The sequence below is a fragment of the Chiloscyllium punctatum genome, chromosome 44 (genome assembly GCF_047496795.1).
Source record: "Chiloscyllium punctatum isolate Juve2018m chromosome 44, sChiPun1.3, whole genome shotgun sequence".
NCBI classification, from domain to species: domain Eukaryota; kingdom Metazoa; phylum Chordata; class Chondrichthyes; order Orectolobiformes; family Hemiscylliidae; genus Chiloscyllium; species Chiloscyllium punctatum.
Window position 1 is genome coordinate 15,777,294 of NC_092782.1, and position 19,724 is coordinate 15,797,017.

Genomic DNA, 19,724 nt, shown 5'->3' on the forward strand with positions numbered 1-19,724 from the left:
GCTCTGCCCCAGAGGGCAGTGGAGGCCCAGTCTCTGGATTCATTTAAGGAAGAGTTGGATAGAGCTCTCAAGGATAGTGGAATCAAGGATTATGGAGATAAGGCAGGAACAGGATACAGATTAAGGATGATCAGCCATGATCATATTGAATGGTGGTGAAGGCTCAAAGGGGAGAATGGCCTACTCCTGCACCTATTGTCTATTGTCTGTTGTTTCGGGCATCTGGCTCCTCAGATGCTGCCTGACCTGCTGTGCTTTTCCAGCACCACACTCTCAACTTAGAGGGATATGTGCCAAGTGTTGGCAAATGGGACTAGATTAATTTAGGATGTCTGGTTGACATGGACGGGTTGGACCGAAGGGTCTGTTTCCGCGCTGTACATCTCTATGACTCTTCTCAGAATGGAGGATTTGAGTTATAAGGAGAGGCTGGATAAGCTGGGCTTTTTTCACTGGAGCAGAGGAGGTTTATAAAATGGTGAGGGGTAAAGTGAATGGGAGGTGTCTTTTCCCTAGGATTGGGGACTTCAAAACTTGGGGGCATATTTTTAAGGTGAGAGGGGAAAGATATTAAAAACACATGAGGGGCAATGTTTTAACACTCAGTGTGGTTTGTGTGTGGAATGAACTTCCAGAGGAAGTGTTGGGTGTGGGTACAGTTACAATGGTTAAAAGACATTTTGATGCGTACATGAATAGGGAATGTTTGGGGGGGGGGGGGTGTTGTGGGCCAAGCGCAGGCCGGTGGGACTAGTTTAGTTTGGGATTTTGTTCAGCATGGACTGTTCAGACTGAAGGGTCTGGTTGTATGCTGTATGACTCTGATAAAGTTTGGAGCAATAGTAAATGGGAATTTCAGAAACAATAAACAATTCAAAAGCAAAACAAATTGATCACTTAAAATTAATTATCACTTAGGTGTCAAGCAGCAAAGCCAACTGATAAAACCTTTTGCTTGGTTAAGAAGACGATAGAGAGAGATATAGATTAGGCACCAACTCCAGTCGAGATGATGGGAGTGGGGCAAGCAAATGAACTGAATTTAACTGATGTCACATTTGGTTTACCCTGTGACAGTGCACCCTCTAAGCTGTCCTTGGGACATAGAACATAGAAGAATACAGCGCAGTACAGGCCCTTTGGCCCTTGATGTTGCGCCGATCCAAGCCCACCTAACCTACACTAGCCCACTATCCTCCATATGCCTATCCAATGCCCGTTTAAATGCCCATAAAGAGGGAGAGTCCACCACTGCTACTGGCAGGGCATTCCATGAACTCACGACTCGCTGAGTAAAGAACCTACCCCTAACATCTGTCCTATACCTACCACCCCTTAATTTAAAGCTATGCCCCCTCGTAATAGCTGACATTTGAAATAAGTGTGCAAATCATTAGTAGGCTGACTCTGAAAGAGAATAATCCTCCTTTTTCATGGGGAAGGCATAGTGGATGTCTGTGTGTGTTTTTGACTCACTTTCAGTCACACACAGAATTATTCTCTCACGCACGTGCGCGCGTGCACACACACACACACACACACACACACACACACGCGCTTGTTCACTCACAGTACATTCAGAACCACATATCTATACACACAGAATCACTCGCTGATCCATCCATACACAGAATTACTTATTTATTTGCACGCACACACACAAACAGAATCACTCACATATGGAGCAGATGAAGTGAGCAGCATTTTAAAAAAATTGTCCGGGATATATGGGCATCATTGGCAAGGCTAGCATTTGTTTCCTATCCCTGATTGCCTTGAAATGAGAAGCCATTTCAGAATCAGAACAATACTCCTGTATGAGGCGGTGGAGAACCAGATTGGTTTTTCCTGACAATAGTTTTCTTGTTGATGGCTTTATTGAAACTAATTTACTGTTCCAGATTTTTTCCATTAATTTACTGTAAATTCTAACAGCTACTGTGGTAGGTTTTGATCCCATGTCTCAGCACTTCAACTCACTCCCAGCAATGAGCTGGCATCTCATTACAGCAGCACGGTGGCTCAATGGTTACCACTGCTGCCTCACAGCACCAGGGACCCAGGTTCGATTCCAGCCTCGGGCCACTGCCTGTGTGGTGTTTGCACATTCTCCCCGTGTCTGCGTGTGGGTGTCCTCTGGGTGCTCCGGTTTCCTCCCACAATCGAAAGATGTGCAGGTTGGGTGGATTGGCCATGCTAAATTGCCCATAGTGTTCAGGGAAATGTAGGTTAGGTGCATTAGTCAGGGGTAAATGTAGAGTAATAAGGTAGGAGAATGGGTTTGGGTGGTTTACTCTTCAGAGGGACTTATTGGGCCGAAGGGCCTGTTTCCACACTGTAGGGATTCCATGGATTCTGGCAATCTCGATAAAACACAAAACGCATTAAGAATTAGGAGGATATTGGGTTTGTTGAAGTTGGTAGGAAAAGGCTCACTTGGAGCATAGCACTGGCCTAGTCAGTGAATGGCCTCTTTCTGTGCTTCAGAGTCTGTGCACCATGAATCAACACAGCATAATGAGTCTTTGAAGTGGGAAAGCCCATTTTGGACCATTGCCGATGACTGGGAAGGCAGAATGTGGTCCCGCAACAAGAATGTTCTGGTTTCCAGAATGCCCAAAGATAGAAAAATGTTATAGCATCAGTACCAAAAAAAACCTTAATGTTGAGAGATCCAACGGTTAATTTCTCCCCACAAACCAAACCTGGAGGACCTCTCAGTCTCGATTTTGAAGATATTAGTAATAAGATGCAAATTCTTTATTATTTTGTAAATGTGTGGTGCAGGGTTTTAATCTTATGGTCGTGATTTATTGAGCCATTAATAAAGTAACATTGATAGTTATATAATAAAGATTAATGAACTCTAATAAGACAAAGTTCCTATAAGGATTAACTATTATTTTCTAATAATGAGTATGAGGTTGTCCTATTACCATTAATAACTAGTTTGCAGACAACACGAAAATAGGGGAAAGTGAGGTTGTGAGAGGGATACAAACAGTTTAGAGAGATACCGACAGGTTAAGTAAATGGGTGAAAAGTTGACATGTGGAGTATAATGTTGGGAAACGTGAAGGTGTTCATTTTGGAAGGGAGAACAAAAAAATGGTAGTATTTAAATGAAGTAAAACTGCAGTACAAAAGAACTCTGGGGAACTTGTGCATGAAACACAGAGAGCCACAAACAAGGGCAGCAGGTAAACAGGAAAGCTAAAGGAATATAGGCCCTTATTTCAAGGGGGTTGGAGTAGGAGAGTAAGGAAGTCATACTGCAACTGTACAAAGTGCTGTTGAGACCACATATGTTTGGTCCCCTTGTTTAAGGCAAGATATTATTCCATTGGAGGCAGTTCAGAGAAGGTTCGTTGAGATGATCCCTGGTATGGAGAAATTGTCTTATGAGCAAAGGTCAAACAGATTGAGTTGCTCACCGGAGTTTAGAAGAATGATCTTAATGGGCTTGACAGGGTCAATGCTGAGAGGATGCTTCCCCTCATGGGAGAGTCTAGGGCCAGAGGGCACAGTCTCAGAATAAAAGGGAGCCAGTTTAAAACTGAGAGGAGGAGGAATTTCTTCTCTCACAGAGTTATGAGTCTTTGGAGCTCCTTGCTGTAGGACAGGCTCCATTTGTAGGTATAAGGCTGGGGGAGAGAGATTCTTGACCAATCAGGGAATCAGGTTACAGGGAAAGTGCAGGAAAGTGGATGTGAGGAATGTCCCGTCAGCCATGATCTTATTCAATGGTGGAGCAGGCTTGAGGGGCCAAATGGCCAACTCCCATTCTTATTTCTTATTTACCATCTTACTTACAATCAATGGATACACTTAAAAGTCCTTCCACATATCTTTACAACATATAAAAAAAATCACAGATTCTGCAGAAGCTTTAAATAAATTACAAAGTTAGTGTACAGCTTCTGGGTCAAAAGTCATTGCAACTTTAAAGGCTCAACGTGTCTCCTCATTAAAAATGTTAATTTTTTTTGTTCTGGAAATTTGTTGGTTTAGGTCTCAGATCCATGAATCTAACCTTTGTGCAGTACCCCCTCATCCCAGGATGGGCCTGTTTCCTGCTCTGAGACGGGGGAGAGATTCAGTCTGAACCCCACTGTCTCCAGCCCAGAATTTCTGCAAATGCTTTTAGAAAAGCTCTCTGACATACTCCATACTGTGTCACATTTTTCAGTTATTGTAACATCTGATTATACAGAGTGTGGCTTTAGCATCTTGTCTGGATGGAGAATAGGGAGTTCATTTTCACTTGGACAAAAGCCCAGACTTTCTCATTATTATAGTGTTTCGATATGTTTGCAGCAATTGAAGACAGAGCTGACATTAGTACTGACATTAGGGGAGATGTCAGAGGTCAGTTCTTTACACAGAGAGTGGTGGGTGTGTGGAATGCACTGCCAGCAGTGGTAGTAGAGTCAGAGACATTAGGGACATTTAAGCAACTCTTGGATAGGCACATGGACGTTAGTACAATGAAGGGTATATAGGTTAGAATAGGATAAAGGTCGGCACAACATTGAGGGCTGAAGGGCCTGTACTGTGCTGTACTGTTCTATGTTCTAAAGGAGAAAGTGAGGACTGCAGATGCTGGAGATCAGAGTCGAAAAGGGTGGCGCTGGAAAAGCACAGCAGGTCAGGCAGCATTTGAGGAGCAGGAGAGTCAACATTTCAGACAAAAGCCCTTCATCAGGAATGTGGAGTGGAGGGAAAATCTCTCTCTCTCTCTCTCTCTCTCTCTCTCTCTCTGCAACCCCCCAGCTGTGCCTATCACCTTCCCAGCTAACTCATCCCCACCCTCCTATTAGAAGGGTGGGGGTGAGGTAGCTGAGAAGGTGATAGGTACAACCTGGGGGTTGCAGAGAGAGAGAGAGAGAGATATTTATCTCACAGCACCACCCCCCTCCCATGCCTGAAATGTAGACTCTCCTGCTCTTCAGATGCTGCCTGACCTGTTATGGTGATCTGTGCCAACCCTAATTGTTTTGCTGCTTGCACACTGAAAAATGTTACTGCGTTAAATTATCGCCCAGGATATTTCCTTTCCACTGAAGGGCTTCCATCCTTGGGGATTTTTGTCTGCATTGTCCTTCCTGGGTCATGTCCACCTCCTGTTGACAGTTGGCTTTGCCAAGTTAGAAGTCGCAATCTTGGAATAGATTGTCCAGCCCATCCAACTGATAGTTCCACGGGAGCAATTCGGTTCAGTCACCTTTACTCACTTTCCTTCATTCCCCTGTCCAGTCTAGATTCATAGAATCCCTATAGTGCAGAAAGAGACTATTCGGCCCTTTGAGTCTGTGCCAAGCTTCCGAAGAACATCCCACTTGCCCCACCCTATCCCTGTAACCTCTCATTTCCCATGGCTAATCCACCTGGCCTGCACATCCTCTGGAGAGTACGGGGCAATTTAGTGTGGCCAGTTCAGCTAGTTGAATACCATCTTTGGACTATGGGAGGAAACCAGAGTTCCAGAAGGAAACACGGGGAAAATGTGCAAACTCCACACAGACAGTCACCCAGGGCTGGAATCGAACCTGGGTCCCTAGTGCTGCAAATCAGCATTGCTAACCACTGAGCCACTGTGCCACTCCTGATTTAGCTTAAATATCAGCATAGTTCCTGTCCCAGCCACTGTTCCTGGAAGTGAATCCCTCCACCTTACAGTCTCTGTGTTTGTCTTGCCTTCTGCTCTAATTACAATTAATCTTGTATTTCGAATCCCTCCTTCCCCAGGACCCTTTCAGATTTGGGAACTGGTCATTTATCAGAGACTGAGGGTGGGCAGGGTGGCTGGACTTTCGTTCAAGGCAAGTTGTCATGATCATTCCCCACAGTTTATAAGGTCTTCAGTCAGTCCCACTTTTTGCACTTACCCCAGAGTTACTCAATGACAATCACAGGGGTAGACAAATGTAGCGGTGTTTAAATGTTTCTCTTTGGACTGCCTGGGGCTTTGTCCCAGTTATTTGCTGACGTTTTAGGCCCTCGCTAGTCTCCTGTCACAATTCCCAGTTGTCTGCTCCTCCTGTCCTTCATGCCAATATGTACCTCCCTCCCCATAACATCACGGTCCCATCAAGTGCCAATGCAGTAGGTATTTGGATGAATGGGCATGTAAGTGCCGAGGGCTGGGCTGGGCTGTTGGAGGGTGGGTGACTATGAGGAGTTGGCAAGGCGTGGGAGGGGGTGGGGCAGAGGTTGGCAAGGAGGGCTCATGGGTGCGGACGTTTGACCTCCTCTGAGAGGCATAGATAAGGTAGATAGCCACAGCTTTTCCCCATGTTAGGGGAGTCTAAAACTAGAGGGCGTAGGTTTAAGATGAGAGGGGAGAGATACAAAAAGGACCCAGAGGGACAATGTTTTCCATACAGAGGGTGGTGGGTGTCTGGAAGGGGCGGCCAGAGGTGGTGGTGGAAGCGAATACGTTTTAAAAAAAACATCTGGGCAGGTACATGGATGGGGCACGTATGGAGAGACATGGCCGAAACGCAGGCAACTGAGACTAGATCAATTGTGAAAACTGGGTGGCACTGAAAAATTGGTCCCAAGGGCCTGTTTCCATACAGTAAACCTCTATCACTTTTAAAGTCCGGTCTGATTTCCCAGTGTGCTCGGTCCCTGGACCTCCTAAGGTAAGTGGTTACCTCCCTGTCACAAGCTGGGGAGGGGCAGATCAAAGTTACCCTTGAGCAGATTGCAACCTGGAGGCAAATGTTTCCCTGGGACCTGAAGGAACAAGTTTGCACTTTTCAATTCAGTCTCTGAAGTGCAGCTGCTTTTAATTTGGAACAGAGGAAAGTTCATTCACATACAGGCTCTCTGAAGTTCTCAGCAAGCCAGTCAGCACAGTTCATCCATGAGATAACTCACTGCCAATCCAGCCAAGGCCAGAATGGAGGGGGAGGAGCTGCCAACTTTGATAATGTGGCCGTCACACTCAGAAGGAAAATTAAACTGTTTCAGTGTTGCAGTGTTTCCTGGCAGATGGTTTCAGGCACTTCCTTTGAGTTTTCTCAGCTTTACAAACAGTTTCTCTCAGTCTGTTGGAAACTCAGAACAGGAGGCCGTCTGGGGTTGGCATATTTTAACTTCAGCCAAGGAAAGATTACTGGCGGCCATTTCTAACACTGACGCTTTGTGAAGGGCCTGCCGAAGGAGCATTCCAGAACAGGTAGACCAGATTCTTCAGTCATTCCTGATAATAGTGACAATGGACTTTGGAATAACGCTGGCCACCTTGAATTTCTTTGAGGGTGTTTACGAATTTGTTTGAGGATTTTAATTTGAACGAGCTGGCATTCAGAGTGAGTCTACACGTCACGACAAAAGATCTTAGGGTCTCAAGGGCTGGATGGTTTGCTTCGGTGATTGACTGTCAGTCATATCTCCTTGTTTATGTTTCCCCATAAATGTTGCACACAAAATGGTCATAAAACATCACTCACATTTTAAATCACGCATACTTGCCAAGAATGATATATACCAACAGATTAACATTATTCTGAGCAGAGTGCCCATTAATTAAAGTGTGTCATGCTGAAGGTAAATATTGAGGTTCTAGTCATTGGATCCTTTATAAATATTGTTTGCCTGATGTCCAGAAACAAGATGCTTATCTGTTAGTACATATAGAGTATGAATGTTTCCTGTAATGTTGCAGTGTGAGGAATGCCTGAGTAACATTCTGTAAAAGCTATGATGAACCTTTAAACAAAGAAGCTGTCTACATGTTTCACACAGAAATTTTACTTTCCAGATCTGTGTGGCTGCATTACTTGGATTCTACATGTACTGCATCACTTATCAAGTCGACGAGAAGACAACATTACAGTTCATCATAAAGGTAATTAATTGATGACTGAAATCAAGTAACAGTCTCATCAGTATGTATTCCAGTCTCACTAACCTGTGCAGTTGGGCATGGTAACAGCCTATCTATTCACTAATTTGTCCACTCCTCATTCAGATGAAATACCACCGCAGTTTATAGACTGGGCTGTTGCTGATGAATTAATTGCATTCAATTGTTGAAGTTCCCCAGGCAGATAACCTGTTTTTTCTACACATCCATCGCCAAGTTAAGGTGTTACGGAATGAACTGGAGCATCGCCAGCTGTCATAAAAGTCGTGAAGTGTTTCATAAATCTTTAGAAAGTTTGATTGTGTCGATCTCATGGACTAACTTATCAATAGCACATTCCTGGTGACAAAATAAAAACTTACCTTCCGCAGGACATTCATTACTACACAGGCCTAAATCGTTGTATCACAGAATGGTTACAGTGCAGAGGCCATTCATCCCACTGTGTCCATGCTAACACTCTGAAAGAGCTCCTCAGCTCATCTCACTTCTCTGCCTTTACCTTGAACCCCTTCAAATCTTTTCCTTTGAAGATAATTATTGAATTTCTTATTGATAGCTGTGACCGAATCTGCCACCTGCACAGTCTCAGACATTGCATTAAACATCCTGACTCTGTGAAAAGGTTGATCCATGTGTTACTATTGCATCTTTCAGTGATCGTTGTAAATGTGTCCCTTCTCGTTTGTGACCCATTCCCACTGGCAACAGTTTCCTCCTACCAACTCTGTCTGAACCTCTTGGCCATTTTCACCATCTCTGAGGCGTCTTTATAGAAGTTTATAAAATAATGAGGGGTATGGATAGAGTTAATGTCAGCTGTTTTTTCCCTAGGGTGTGGGGTTTCAAGATGAGGGGGTGTTCTTTTAAGGTGAGAGGAGAGAGATTTTAAAAAAAGGTATGTGGGGCAGATGTTTTACCTCAGACGAGATCACGTGTACTTCCAAAGGGAGTGGTGGATGCGAGTACAAGTACATTTAAAAGCCATTTGGATAAGTACATGAATAAGTACATGTAGGGGTTATGGGCCAAGAGCAGGCAGGTGGAACCAGTTTAGTTTGGAATTATGTTTGGCATGGACTGGTTGGACCAAAGGGTCTGTTACTGTGCTGTATGACCTTATGACTCTTGTAAATCCCCTCTGAGCCTCTCTCCTCTGGAGAAAATGGTCCCGGTTTTTCCAGCCTATCTTTGCAACTGAAGCCTGACCCTGGCGATCATTTTTTTATTCCCTGTACCCTTTCGATCCTTGGCTAGGGGGATTAGCTATGGTAATTACAGGGAAAGGGTGGGACCTGGGTAGGATGCTCTTTAGAGACTCAGTGTAAACATGATGGGCCAAATAGCCTCTTTATGCACTGTCGGGATTCTAATTCGAGGATTTTTCAAAAATACATTGTTTTGGTCAAGAGCACAGACTCATATCTGCTAGAAGCGAATAAATAAATGATTTAATGAAGTACTTCTTCCATGACACCAATTTTGTTAATGAATGCAACCAGATTGGAGATTGACCAGAGACTTTGAACCCAACTCTCACTAACTCATCTCTCCATTGAGAAACGATAAAACTAAAAGCTAAGAGATTTAGCAACTGCTAGATTACTTGGCATTCCAGTTGAGGTATGAAGGGATGTCTTATTCCTGGCAGTCCTCATTATTTAAACTGATAGGAACATTTTTCATGCACTATTTGGAAAAAGTGTTCCAAAACATATAAACACAAAATAAACTTTATTTCTTTCATTCTACCGTTGTTGGCTGCACTGTGGCCGTCTGGGCAGTACTCTTTAGAATTGCCTCTTCCCCCTAAAATTCTTCACCTCTTAACCTTTCTCTTCTTCTGATTATGCTTCTTAAAACCCAGAATTGTACCCATTCCGTAACCTAATACCTTCTTCTGTGGTTAAGGGTCGGACCTTGTTTATTGCTGGTGCTCCTATGCGACACCTTGAGGTGCCCCAACTGTGATAAGGACACCAAATAAATCCAAATTCTGAGGAAGGGTCACTGGACCCGAAACGTTAACTCTGATTTCCCTCCACAGGTGCTGCCAGACCTGCTGAGCTTTTCCAGCAAGTTCTGCTGTTATTGCTAAATGAGTACAAGTCATTGCTAATCCTTGCATTTTTATTTATGTCTGAAATTTTTTGAAAGGGAATGTGGCTACGCACAAAATGATTTGTATGCTTACTTTCTGTTTTGCAATTTGTGATCAGCACTTACCTTCATATCATCTCTCTTGACCAGTTGTTCTGTAGAGAGACAACCATCCTCTAGGTATTTGCCACCTCGGTGGGCATGAAGATTGGGCAAATATATAGGTGGGTGTTAATTTCTTTTTACAGCTCAGTGAAAGGAAGGTTCCAGCCCAGGTGCCATTGTGTGCCAGTCAGGAGGTTGTATGTTCAAGTCTCACTTGAGACACATTAAAATCAAGAGTGACCTTTTTTTATTTCAAATATATACTTTATTCGTGAAATAATTTGATGGTCTGTACAGTTGGTCATGCCATACATACGTAAACATTTACATACAGAGCTCAGAATTTATCATTTGTATACACAGGTCTGTACGTTTATCAATCATACGTCCATATATTTAGCTGAGGCGTCAGCAGAGCCCAAATGACTGCGTGGGTCCCCTGTTCTTCTTTAGGCAGACAGATGTTACACGGTGGTCTTTCCCCACCGCGCCTTGGCGGCAGCTGCCCCAAGCTTCAGCGTGTCCCTCAACACGTATTCCTGGACCTTGGAATGTGCCAGTCTGCAGCACTCAGTCAGGGTCAACTCCTTCAGCTGGAAGATCAACAGGTTTCGGACTGCCCAGAGAGCGTCCTTCACCGAGTTGATGATCCTCCAGGCACAGTTGATGTTCGTCTCGGTGTGCGTCCCAGGGAACAGGCCATAGAGCACAGAGTCCCACGTCACGGCGTGACACTCCTTTGCAGTAACTGAGTGCCTGCTGCACTTTCAGGAGTGCCACCTTTTGGGACGATAGGATAATCGGGGTCTCTGCTTTTGCGGTCAGTGTTAAAGAAATTCCATGGCACTATTTCAAACCTCTGCATTTTCCCTGTGCCCTGGCTGTTGCATATGTCAACATTACTCAAATAGATTAGCTGGCCATTATTATCACGTTGAGGTTTGTGGAAACTTGCTGTGCATATATTGGCTGCCATGCTTCCTGTATTACGACAGTGACTGCATTTGGAAACAGTGATTCATTCACCAGCTGTTAAGTACTTTGGGATATTCTGTGGTCGTGAAAGGCCATATAAATGCAAGCCTTTCTTTAAAATAAGTATTTTAAAAAAAAAACGTCCGTGTCAGAATGCCCGACCAGTGGGGCTGCAGATTGCAGTGATCTGGCTTCTTCCCAGGGTGTACTGTCGCTGGGGAATAGGCCAGACCGGCTGCATTTGGAAACCCTGGCCAGGACCAGGGCGTTACCACATGCCTCAAGCTTTTCAATGTTGGCTGTCTCACCTCTCTTCATAACTGAAACTCTCCAGGCCAAGCAACATTCTGGTAGATCCCCTCTGCACCCTCTCTGGTGCTATCACTTCCCTTCTAGAATGTGGATTCCAGAGCTATACACAATACTGGAGCCAAGGTTTTATACACTCCCAGCCCTGCTCTTTCTGCTGTTAAACCCCATGCATCATCTAATAAAGGCAGCTTGTGGACCCGTTGCCTTCAGCAGGATGTTTCCACTTGATGGGGTAAAACTTATGTTATAGGAGACAGTGAGGTCTGCGGATGCTGGAGGTCAGAGTTGAGAGTGTGGTGCTGGAAAAGCACAGCAGGTCAGGCAGCATTCGAGGAACAGGAAAATCGACATTTCGGGCGTAAGGATTCCTGATGAAGGGCTCCAGCCCGAAACGTTGATTTTCCTGCTCCTTGGATGCTGCCTGACCTGTTGTGCTTTTACAACGCACACTCTTAACACTAAAACTTATGTTATGCCTCATAATATGAGAGTTAGACTTGGATATCATAGCATTGAAAGATCCAATAGATCCTTGTTACTGATATATCCACTATTACAGTCACTGGCATGTCACTGTCTGAACTAACACCAAGCTATTTGGTTAAAAAAAATAGTACATTCCAGCAGCATTTCATGCTTCAAGTGGCTCCCATAATGATGGAATCTGAGACCTTTCTTACCTCAGCTCACATCCTCTGATATGACGATAACAGCTTGAGTCTGTCTGTTAAAGGTGTACTGCATATTAACTGTTTGTCCTTAACACAATACCTCTAGCCAATTAAAACATCTGGTGCTCACAGCTACAATTTATTTCACAATGGCAGGTTGACTATGTAGTGATATCAGTACAAGTTAATTGTGTTTTATTGCACAAGCTAGAAGTGGTTTAATGTTGTGTTGCATTAGACCACTGGAATGATTTTGGATAGGTGAAGACTTCTCGTTCTCTAGAGTATAAGCTGTAGGCTTCAATTGGATTTTGAGGTGGAGGGTGAGGCGGCAGAAGAGTGGTGCTGGAAAAGCACAGCCAGTCAGGCAGCATCCGAGGAGCAGGAGAATCGACATTTCGGGCACCTGCCCTTCCTCAGGAATCAGAGCTTATGCCCGAAACGTCGACTCTCCTGCTCCTCGGATGCTGCATGATCGGTTGTGCTTTTCCAGCACCACACTCGCGACTCTGATCTCCAGCATCTGCCGTCCTCACTTTTTCCCTGTGAGATGGAGGGAGTTTCAAGGGAAGACCAGAATGTAGAGAATTCCTGTATCAGGGAGGAAAAGAAAGTTAAGAACATACGTCAATCTAAACTGCGACAACAAGTCGCTGTCTGACAGAACACCATGGGGTGACCCCACAGCACCGTGTGAAATGTTCTCACAGTGTACAGGCCAAAGGTTTTGCCCCACCGACACCAGCAGAGTACCCTCTTATGAATTGCATTGCTGTTGATGGGATCTTCCTGTGCCCAAATAGGCTGCAATGTGTTCTCATGTTAACAGCGTGACTGCACTTCAGAAATACTCGATTGGCTACAAAGTGCTTCTGGGAGTGTCCTGAAGGTGTCTGATTCCTAGATCCTGGAACACTGACCGGGAACCAAGTACGACTTTAGATGAGGAACCAGGACAGAGGGAGAGCTGGACCCCGGGAGAGGGAAGGGAAATGTTGGTGCTATTACAATGTAATTGTCTGGAATGGAATTTCATCAAAGCTTCCACTTTTTGAAACCACGTAATTATTATTGGTGTTTTGCTGACTCTGCTGCTGTCAGAGTGTACTTGTTTAGCTTTGTACAGCTCCCGGTGACCAGCTGGTGTTCGAGTTCAAGCACAGAACTCTCTGAAGGTAGCCAGGCAAGTTGGACCAGTTCTTAAGAAAGCTTCTAGGATCCTTAGGCTTATAAAGAGTGGCGTAGAGTATAAAAGCAAGGAAGTGACATTACAGCTCTCCAAATCATTGATCAGGCCACACTTGGAGTATTGTGTTCAGTTACGGACACCTCATTTAAGGAAGGATGTTAAAGCCCTGGAGAGAGTGCAAAGGAGATTTACTAGGATGACATTAGGAATGAGGGATTTAGATACAAGGACAGATTAGATAGATTGGACTTGGAGCAGAGAAGGAGACAGTGGGGTCTGCAGCTGCTGGAGATCAGGGTTGAGAGTGTGTTGCTGGAAAAGCACAGCAGGTCAGGTAACATTCGAGGAGCTGGAAAATCGACGTTTCGGGCCGGAGCCCTTCATCAGGAATGATGTAGGGCTCCGGCCGGAAACATTGACCCTCCTGCTCCTCGGATGCTGCCTGACCTGCTGTGCTTTTCCAGCACCACACTCTCTACTTTGAGCAGAGAAGATTGAGGGATGACTTTATTGAGGAGTTCAAAATTTTGAACAATTTTGACACCGTAAAGAAGGTTATTCAGTTTCCACTAGTTAGTATGTCAGTAATTGGAGCGGGGGGGGCGCTCACAATTTCAAGATTAGCAGCAAGACAGCTTGGAGTGAGATGAGGAGAAATTTGTTTGCTCAGAGAGCTGTTAGGAGTTTGCATGTACTGTATCAGAGAAAGGTGGAGGTGGCTCCCACAGGAAGTTTCAAAGGCGGGATGTCTACATATATTTGAAAGTGATGAATTTCGTGGGCTATAGAGATACAACTGAAAAATGGGACTAGCTGGGTCGCTCTTTCAGGAATCAGTACAGGCATGATGGGTCGAATGGCCTCCTCTGTACTGTAAATTCTATGACAAAGTGGAGGGACAGGTAGTGATGAAGAAGTGGGCAGGCTATAGAAAGACTTGGACAGGTTAGAAGAGTGGGCAGTTTTGAGAGTGTGTTGCTGGAAAAGCATCAAGATGAAGGGCTCAGCCCGAAACGTCGACTCTCCTGCCCCTCGGATGCTGCCTGACCTGCTGCGCTTTTCCAGCACCACACTCTCAACTCTGATCTCCAGCATCTGCAGTCTCCGAGAAGAGTGAGCAGATGGACGACAATGTGGGAAAGAGCGAGGTTATGCACTCTGGTCGCACGAATAGTGGCATGGACTGTTTTCGAAATGGGGAAAGGCTTCAGAAAGCTGAAGCACAAAGGGACTTAAAAGTCCTAGCTCAGGATTCTCTTAAGGTTAACATGGGGGTTCAGTTGGCAGTTACAGAGGCAAATGTAGTGTTAGCATTCAGTTTGAGAGGGTCCGAATACAAGAGCAGGGATGTACTGCTAAAGCTGTATAGTGCTGTGGTCAGATTGCGTTTGGAATATTGTGAGCTGTTTGAGGCACTGTACCTGAGGAAGGATGTGCTAGCATTGGATGGGGTCTCCAGAGGAGGTGTACAAGAATGATCCCAGGGATGAGGGGCTTGGTATATGAGAAGCAGTTGAGGACTCTGGGTTTGCCCTCAGAGTTTAGAAAGATGAGGGGCGGATCTGACTGAAAAGCTTACAGAATACTGGATAGAATGGACATGGAAAGGATGTTTTCACTAATAGCAGAGACTGAGACAAGTACAACCTGAGATCACAGCTTCAGCGTGAAGGGACGATCCTCGAGAAGTGAGATGAGGAGGGGGAATGTCTTCAGCCGGAGGGTGGTGAATCTATGGAATTCAATGTTACAGAAGGCAGTGGAGGCCAATTGATTAAGACCGAGGTAGATAGGTTCTTGGTTATAAGGGGAATGATGTTTACGGGAAGAAGGCAGAACAATTGGATTGAGAAACATATCAGTCATGATCGAATGGTGTAGCAGACTCGATGAACTGAATGGCCTCATTCTGCTGCTACATCTCATGGTCTTTACATTTAGTCTTAAATACGCCCAGTTCCGAGATTATGAGTGTGTGTCTATCTGCGTGTGTAGGACTGCAGAAATATTGTGCCTTTGTGGGACTGACTGGGTATGGGACCAGGTGCTTGTGAGTCAGACTACACGTACATGCCATACTACATGTGTGAGACTGGTGTATCAGTGTGTGTCGATCTGCGTGCCTGTGAGAGTGTGGAACTTCATATATGTTGTATCCTTTTGATGCCATGTCTTTGTGAGACTGTGGGACTCTGTGTGAGACTGGGGAATGCATGTGTGTGTGTATGTGTGTGGGTGGGACTACGCTCATGCATACATGTGTGTGTGTTTGTTGTGGGGGGGGGGTTGGTGTGGGGGGAGGGGGGGTGGGGGTTACTGTATGTATATGTGAAGCACCTTTGGATGTTATACGTAGTTGTTGTTGATGGTGACAATTGTAACAATGACTCCAAAGAGTATTCCAGCTCTCCCAGAGGTGTCTGCTTATGAGAATTAGAGAATTCAGTGTATGCAGGCTCTTCAGAATGAGGCCAGCAAGGGTGGCCCATCAGAGGGAGCACTGAGAGAGTCGGAAAATGTTTAGCCCTGTGGAAAACGAAGGGGCTGTGTCAGCAGGTTCGCACAATCCTGCCCCCTACAGGCATTCATTGGCATTTGCTGCCCTACATGGGTGGAGAAAGTGAGCAGATGCTGGAGATCAGAGTCAAAAAATGTGGTGCTGGAAAAGCACAGCCAGTTAGGCAGCATCCGAGGGGCAGGAGAGTCGACGTTTCGCGCATAAGCTCTTCATCAGGAATGTCCTGCATGGATACCTGGGTACCTCATGGCTGCTGAGAATAGCCATCAGATTGTCAGTTTTGGTGTAAGCCCCAGAAACAATTTCTGTGCAAGTCTTTTCAAGCCCAAATTGATGACAATGTCTAAAGATGGAGATCTGGCTTGAAAAATTGAAAACTCAAAAGTCCACTGGATAAAGACCAACAAACCCATTTGTGTAATGATAATGTCTTTTGCCCCCTTGATTAGCAGTATACATACCTTCCTGATGAAGGGCTTTTGCCCGAAACGTCGATTTCGAAGCTCCTTGGATGCTGCCTGAACTGCTGTGCTCTTCCAGCACCACTAATCCAGAACCAACCACCTTACATATTGACTTCCTCCAGCACTGATACTCAGTAGCAGCAGTGTCTACCATCTAGAAGATAAACTGCAGCAGGGCTCCTTAGACAAATCTGAGACCTCTCCAATCTTGTATGACACAGTCAACAGATTTCACAGGAACATCACCACTGTAAGATCACTTCCACCTACACACTGCCCTGACATGGAACCATCTCCACTATAACTATAGGCACAATAGTAGCATTCAAAAAAACACCTGGATGAATATATGAATAGGAAGGGAATAGAGGGATATGGATCCTGTAAGTGAAGACCGTTTTAGTATGGAAGGGAAAAATATGTTGGTCCAGGGTTTGAAGGGCCGAAGGGCCTGTTCCTGTGCTGTATTGCCCTTGGTATGTCACTTGTTACTGAGTCAGAATCCTGCTCCCTTTCCCTAACATCCCAAATACCTCAGTAATTCAGAAAGAAGACCCAACAATGCCTTCCCAATTGCCCCAGTGGGGTGATATAAGTTATGGACTGGGCCTTTTGTAAATCAGGTCTGGAGAGAGAGAGAGAGAGAGAGAGAGATCTGCAATCATTTTTATTGAGGTTCTGCCTGAGCAGCTCCATTACTGTGCTGGAGGGGCTGTTCCCCGAGGTGTACACTGAGACCAACAACAGCTGTTGAAGGAAGCTCACCATTTCAGTGAAGGACACCCCTAGGCCGAGTCAAAAGCTACAGATAAGAGCTGGCTGTGACCAGGTAATGCAGACTGGCACATTCTAAATTCCAGAATCAAATGGTGGAGAAATTGAAGGCTTGACATTCACAAGTCAAAGATGAGTAAACTTCAAAAGTTATAAACTCTCATGGGTGATCTGAGGGCAGGTAAAGATACATACATAACATGTGACATGTCTGTTGTTTATACTCCCTATGTCTGAATTCCTGTGTGAGAATTATACTGACAGAGACTAGAATCAGTGAAATTTCACAGAATGTCCTAATTTAGGTCTGGGGAGATGCTGCAGAAATATTGTGCCTTTGTGGGACTGACTGGGTATGGGACCAGGTGCTTGTGAGTCAGACTACTCGTACATGCCATACTACATGTGTGAGACTGGTGTATCAGTGTGTGTCGATCTGCGTGCCTGTGAGAGTGTGGAACTATACATCATAAAATGAACATGAACTTCTTAATGTCTAGATGACATACAGCAACAAAGTTGAAGCATTTTGGTGATTTCAATAAAATAACAATTAAATGATATCACTGACCTGAACTAAGTTGGTGCTGCTGTTCAGTTTGTGTGTGAGTGTGTGTGAGAGAGTGTGTGTGAGAGAGAGAGTGTGTGTGTGTGTGAACTAATTAGCTTCAGTCCTTGTTAGTCTGGTTAGTTTTCTGGTTTCTATGGATAACAAGGGTTAGAGGAATATGGGCCAAATGCTGGCAAATGGGATTAAATAAATTGAGGATATCTAGTCGGCATGGACCGAAGAATCTGTTTCCTTGCTGTACAAATCTATAACTCTAACACATTAAAGTTTTGTGTAGTCACTGGTATTGTCAGGACCACTGTCCAAAGGCTTCTCACCATAGAGTACACCAAAACTAAGTAAAGCCCTTGCAGGCGATATGTTAGACAGGGAGGATGTTAGTTGGGGAGTCTCGAGCCAGGGCACACAGTCTCAGGATATGGGATAGAGCATTTAGGACTAAGGTGAGGAAATATTTCTTTACTCTCAGGGTAGTGAACCTGTGGAAATCTCTACCACAGAAGGTTGTGGAGGCCAATTCAATGACTATGTTCAGGAAATAAATGCATTTTTATTTTAGATTTTAAAGGTATCAAGAGGTAGGGGAGAAAGTTGGGATTGAGGATCTGCCATGATCAGATTGAATGGCAGAGCAGGCTCGAAGGGCCGAATGGCCTACACCTATTTTCTGTGTGTCAATTGTAAACAGAGCGATCCTCATCAGAGCACCAATACCTGGTTTGCATTTTATGTAAGGTTAAATTAGAATTTAATAAACCTTTATAAATTCTACGAAATAAGCACATATTTGGAGATTGATTAAACCTTCCAGCCATGTCTTGTGGATGGATAATAAGAAAATACATGGAAACAGGATTGAGCCAGTCAGTCGTGAGTCTGTTCTGCCATTTGTTAGGTCACGGTCTGCCTGCACCTCAATCCCTATCAAAGGTGAACACCAATAAAGCTAAGTTCAAGTGGTTTAAACCTCAGCTATGTTTAACGAGGATGTGTTGGCCTTTTTTTCTGTAGCTGATGTACTTCCTGCTGTGCGCCCTCGGCCTGATTCTCTGCATCTCGGCTGTGGCCTTTGCTGCTCACCATTACAACCAGATCACTACGTTCAGCTGCCAGACGACTCTCGAACACTGTGTTTGCAAACAGGATCCGGACGACCTGATCGCCCGCACTTTCCACTACAACGACGTGACCGACTGCGAGTCGGTCACCACGACGATCAAACTCTACCTGCTCCTGCAGATGGTTCTCAACCTAATCTTGGCCATTGTCTGTCTGGTGGCTTGTTACGTGATGTGGAAGCACAGGTACCAAGTGTTCTTTGTTGGTCTAAGCTATCACCCTTTTAAGGGTACCAAACAACAGCAGTCAAAAGTATAGTATGGACATTTGCAGACCCAACGTCGAACCTGATGCACGTTTACGAAAAGGATGAGAAATTTGTCCAGTATTCGCTACTTTTTGAACAAGTAAACTTGATTGTATAAATGAACGTGTGTGCAATTTTCAAAGCGCTTGCGCAGGGAAGTGTGGTTACACTAGGTGCAGTATTTGTATTCGCTGGGTTGTGTGTTACAGTGTTGTATACCCACGCAGTCAAAAACGAATCTGATCACACTTGGCTCTCAAAGTTCCAAGAGGGTTTCCAAAACATAGAAGCAAGGAGTAAGGGGCTAAATTTTAAAATGGCTCACAGACTTTCACATTCAAATACCTTGCGGTACTGAGTCGTGAAAGGGGTATTGTCACGAGAGAATTGTTAGCTCACCTCTTCAGCCAGCCTCTGTTCCTGACTTGCCCTGAAATCAACTAAGCAACACTGGATGTAGGACATTGCTTACTACATTGTTGTCAGGCGTGACCCCATCTTGGTGTTTGAACGTTACTGAGGCCTTTCCCCCCTTGTGAAGGGCTGGGGGTCCTGGGGAGAGGGGAGTGGGCCCAGTGGGAAATGATGGGGGGGGGGAGGTGAGATTGCCTGTTGTTGGGAGGGGGAGCAATGGATGGTGGGGGGTGGTCGTTGACACCTATTGGGGGGGGGGGGGGGGGGGGTGCTATGTATTAGAATTGCCAAGAGAGGGAGAGGATGAGGGGGTGAGAAAGAGGCAAGTGGTAAACTGTTTGTAATAGTTGTTTGTAACATTATATTTCAAATAAAAAGCACTTCCCTTC

General features: G+C 44.9%; 1 protein-coding gene across 1 annotated transcript in view; it reads left to right on the forward strand.

Annotated features, from left to right (window-relative positions):
• Window positions 1-19,491, forward strand: part of sspn (sarcospan (Kras oncogene-associated gene)) — a 27,237-nt gene extending 7,746 nt beyond the window's left edge. Inside the window, exons 2-3 of the mRNA XM_072562330.1 lie at window positions 7,772-7,858; window positions 18,567-19,491. Of these exons, the coding sequence (XP_072418431.1) occupies window positions 7,772-7,858; window positions 18,567-18,932 (453 nt within the window). The 3' untranslated portion in view covers window positions 18,933-19,491. The remainder of the gene's footprint in view (window positions 1-7,771; window positions 7,859-18,566) is intronic.
• Window positions 19,492-19,724: the final 233 nt, after the last annotated feature.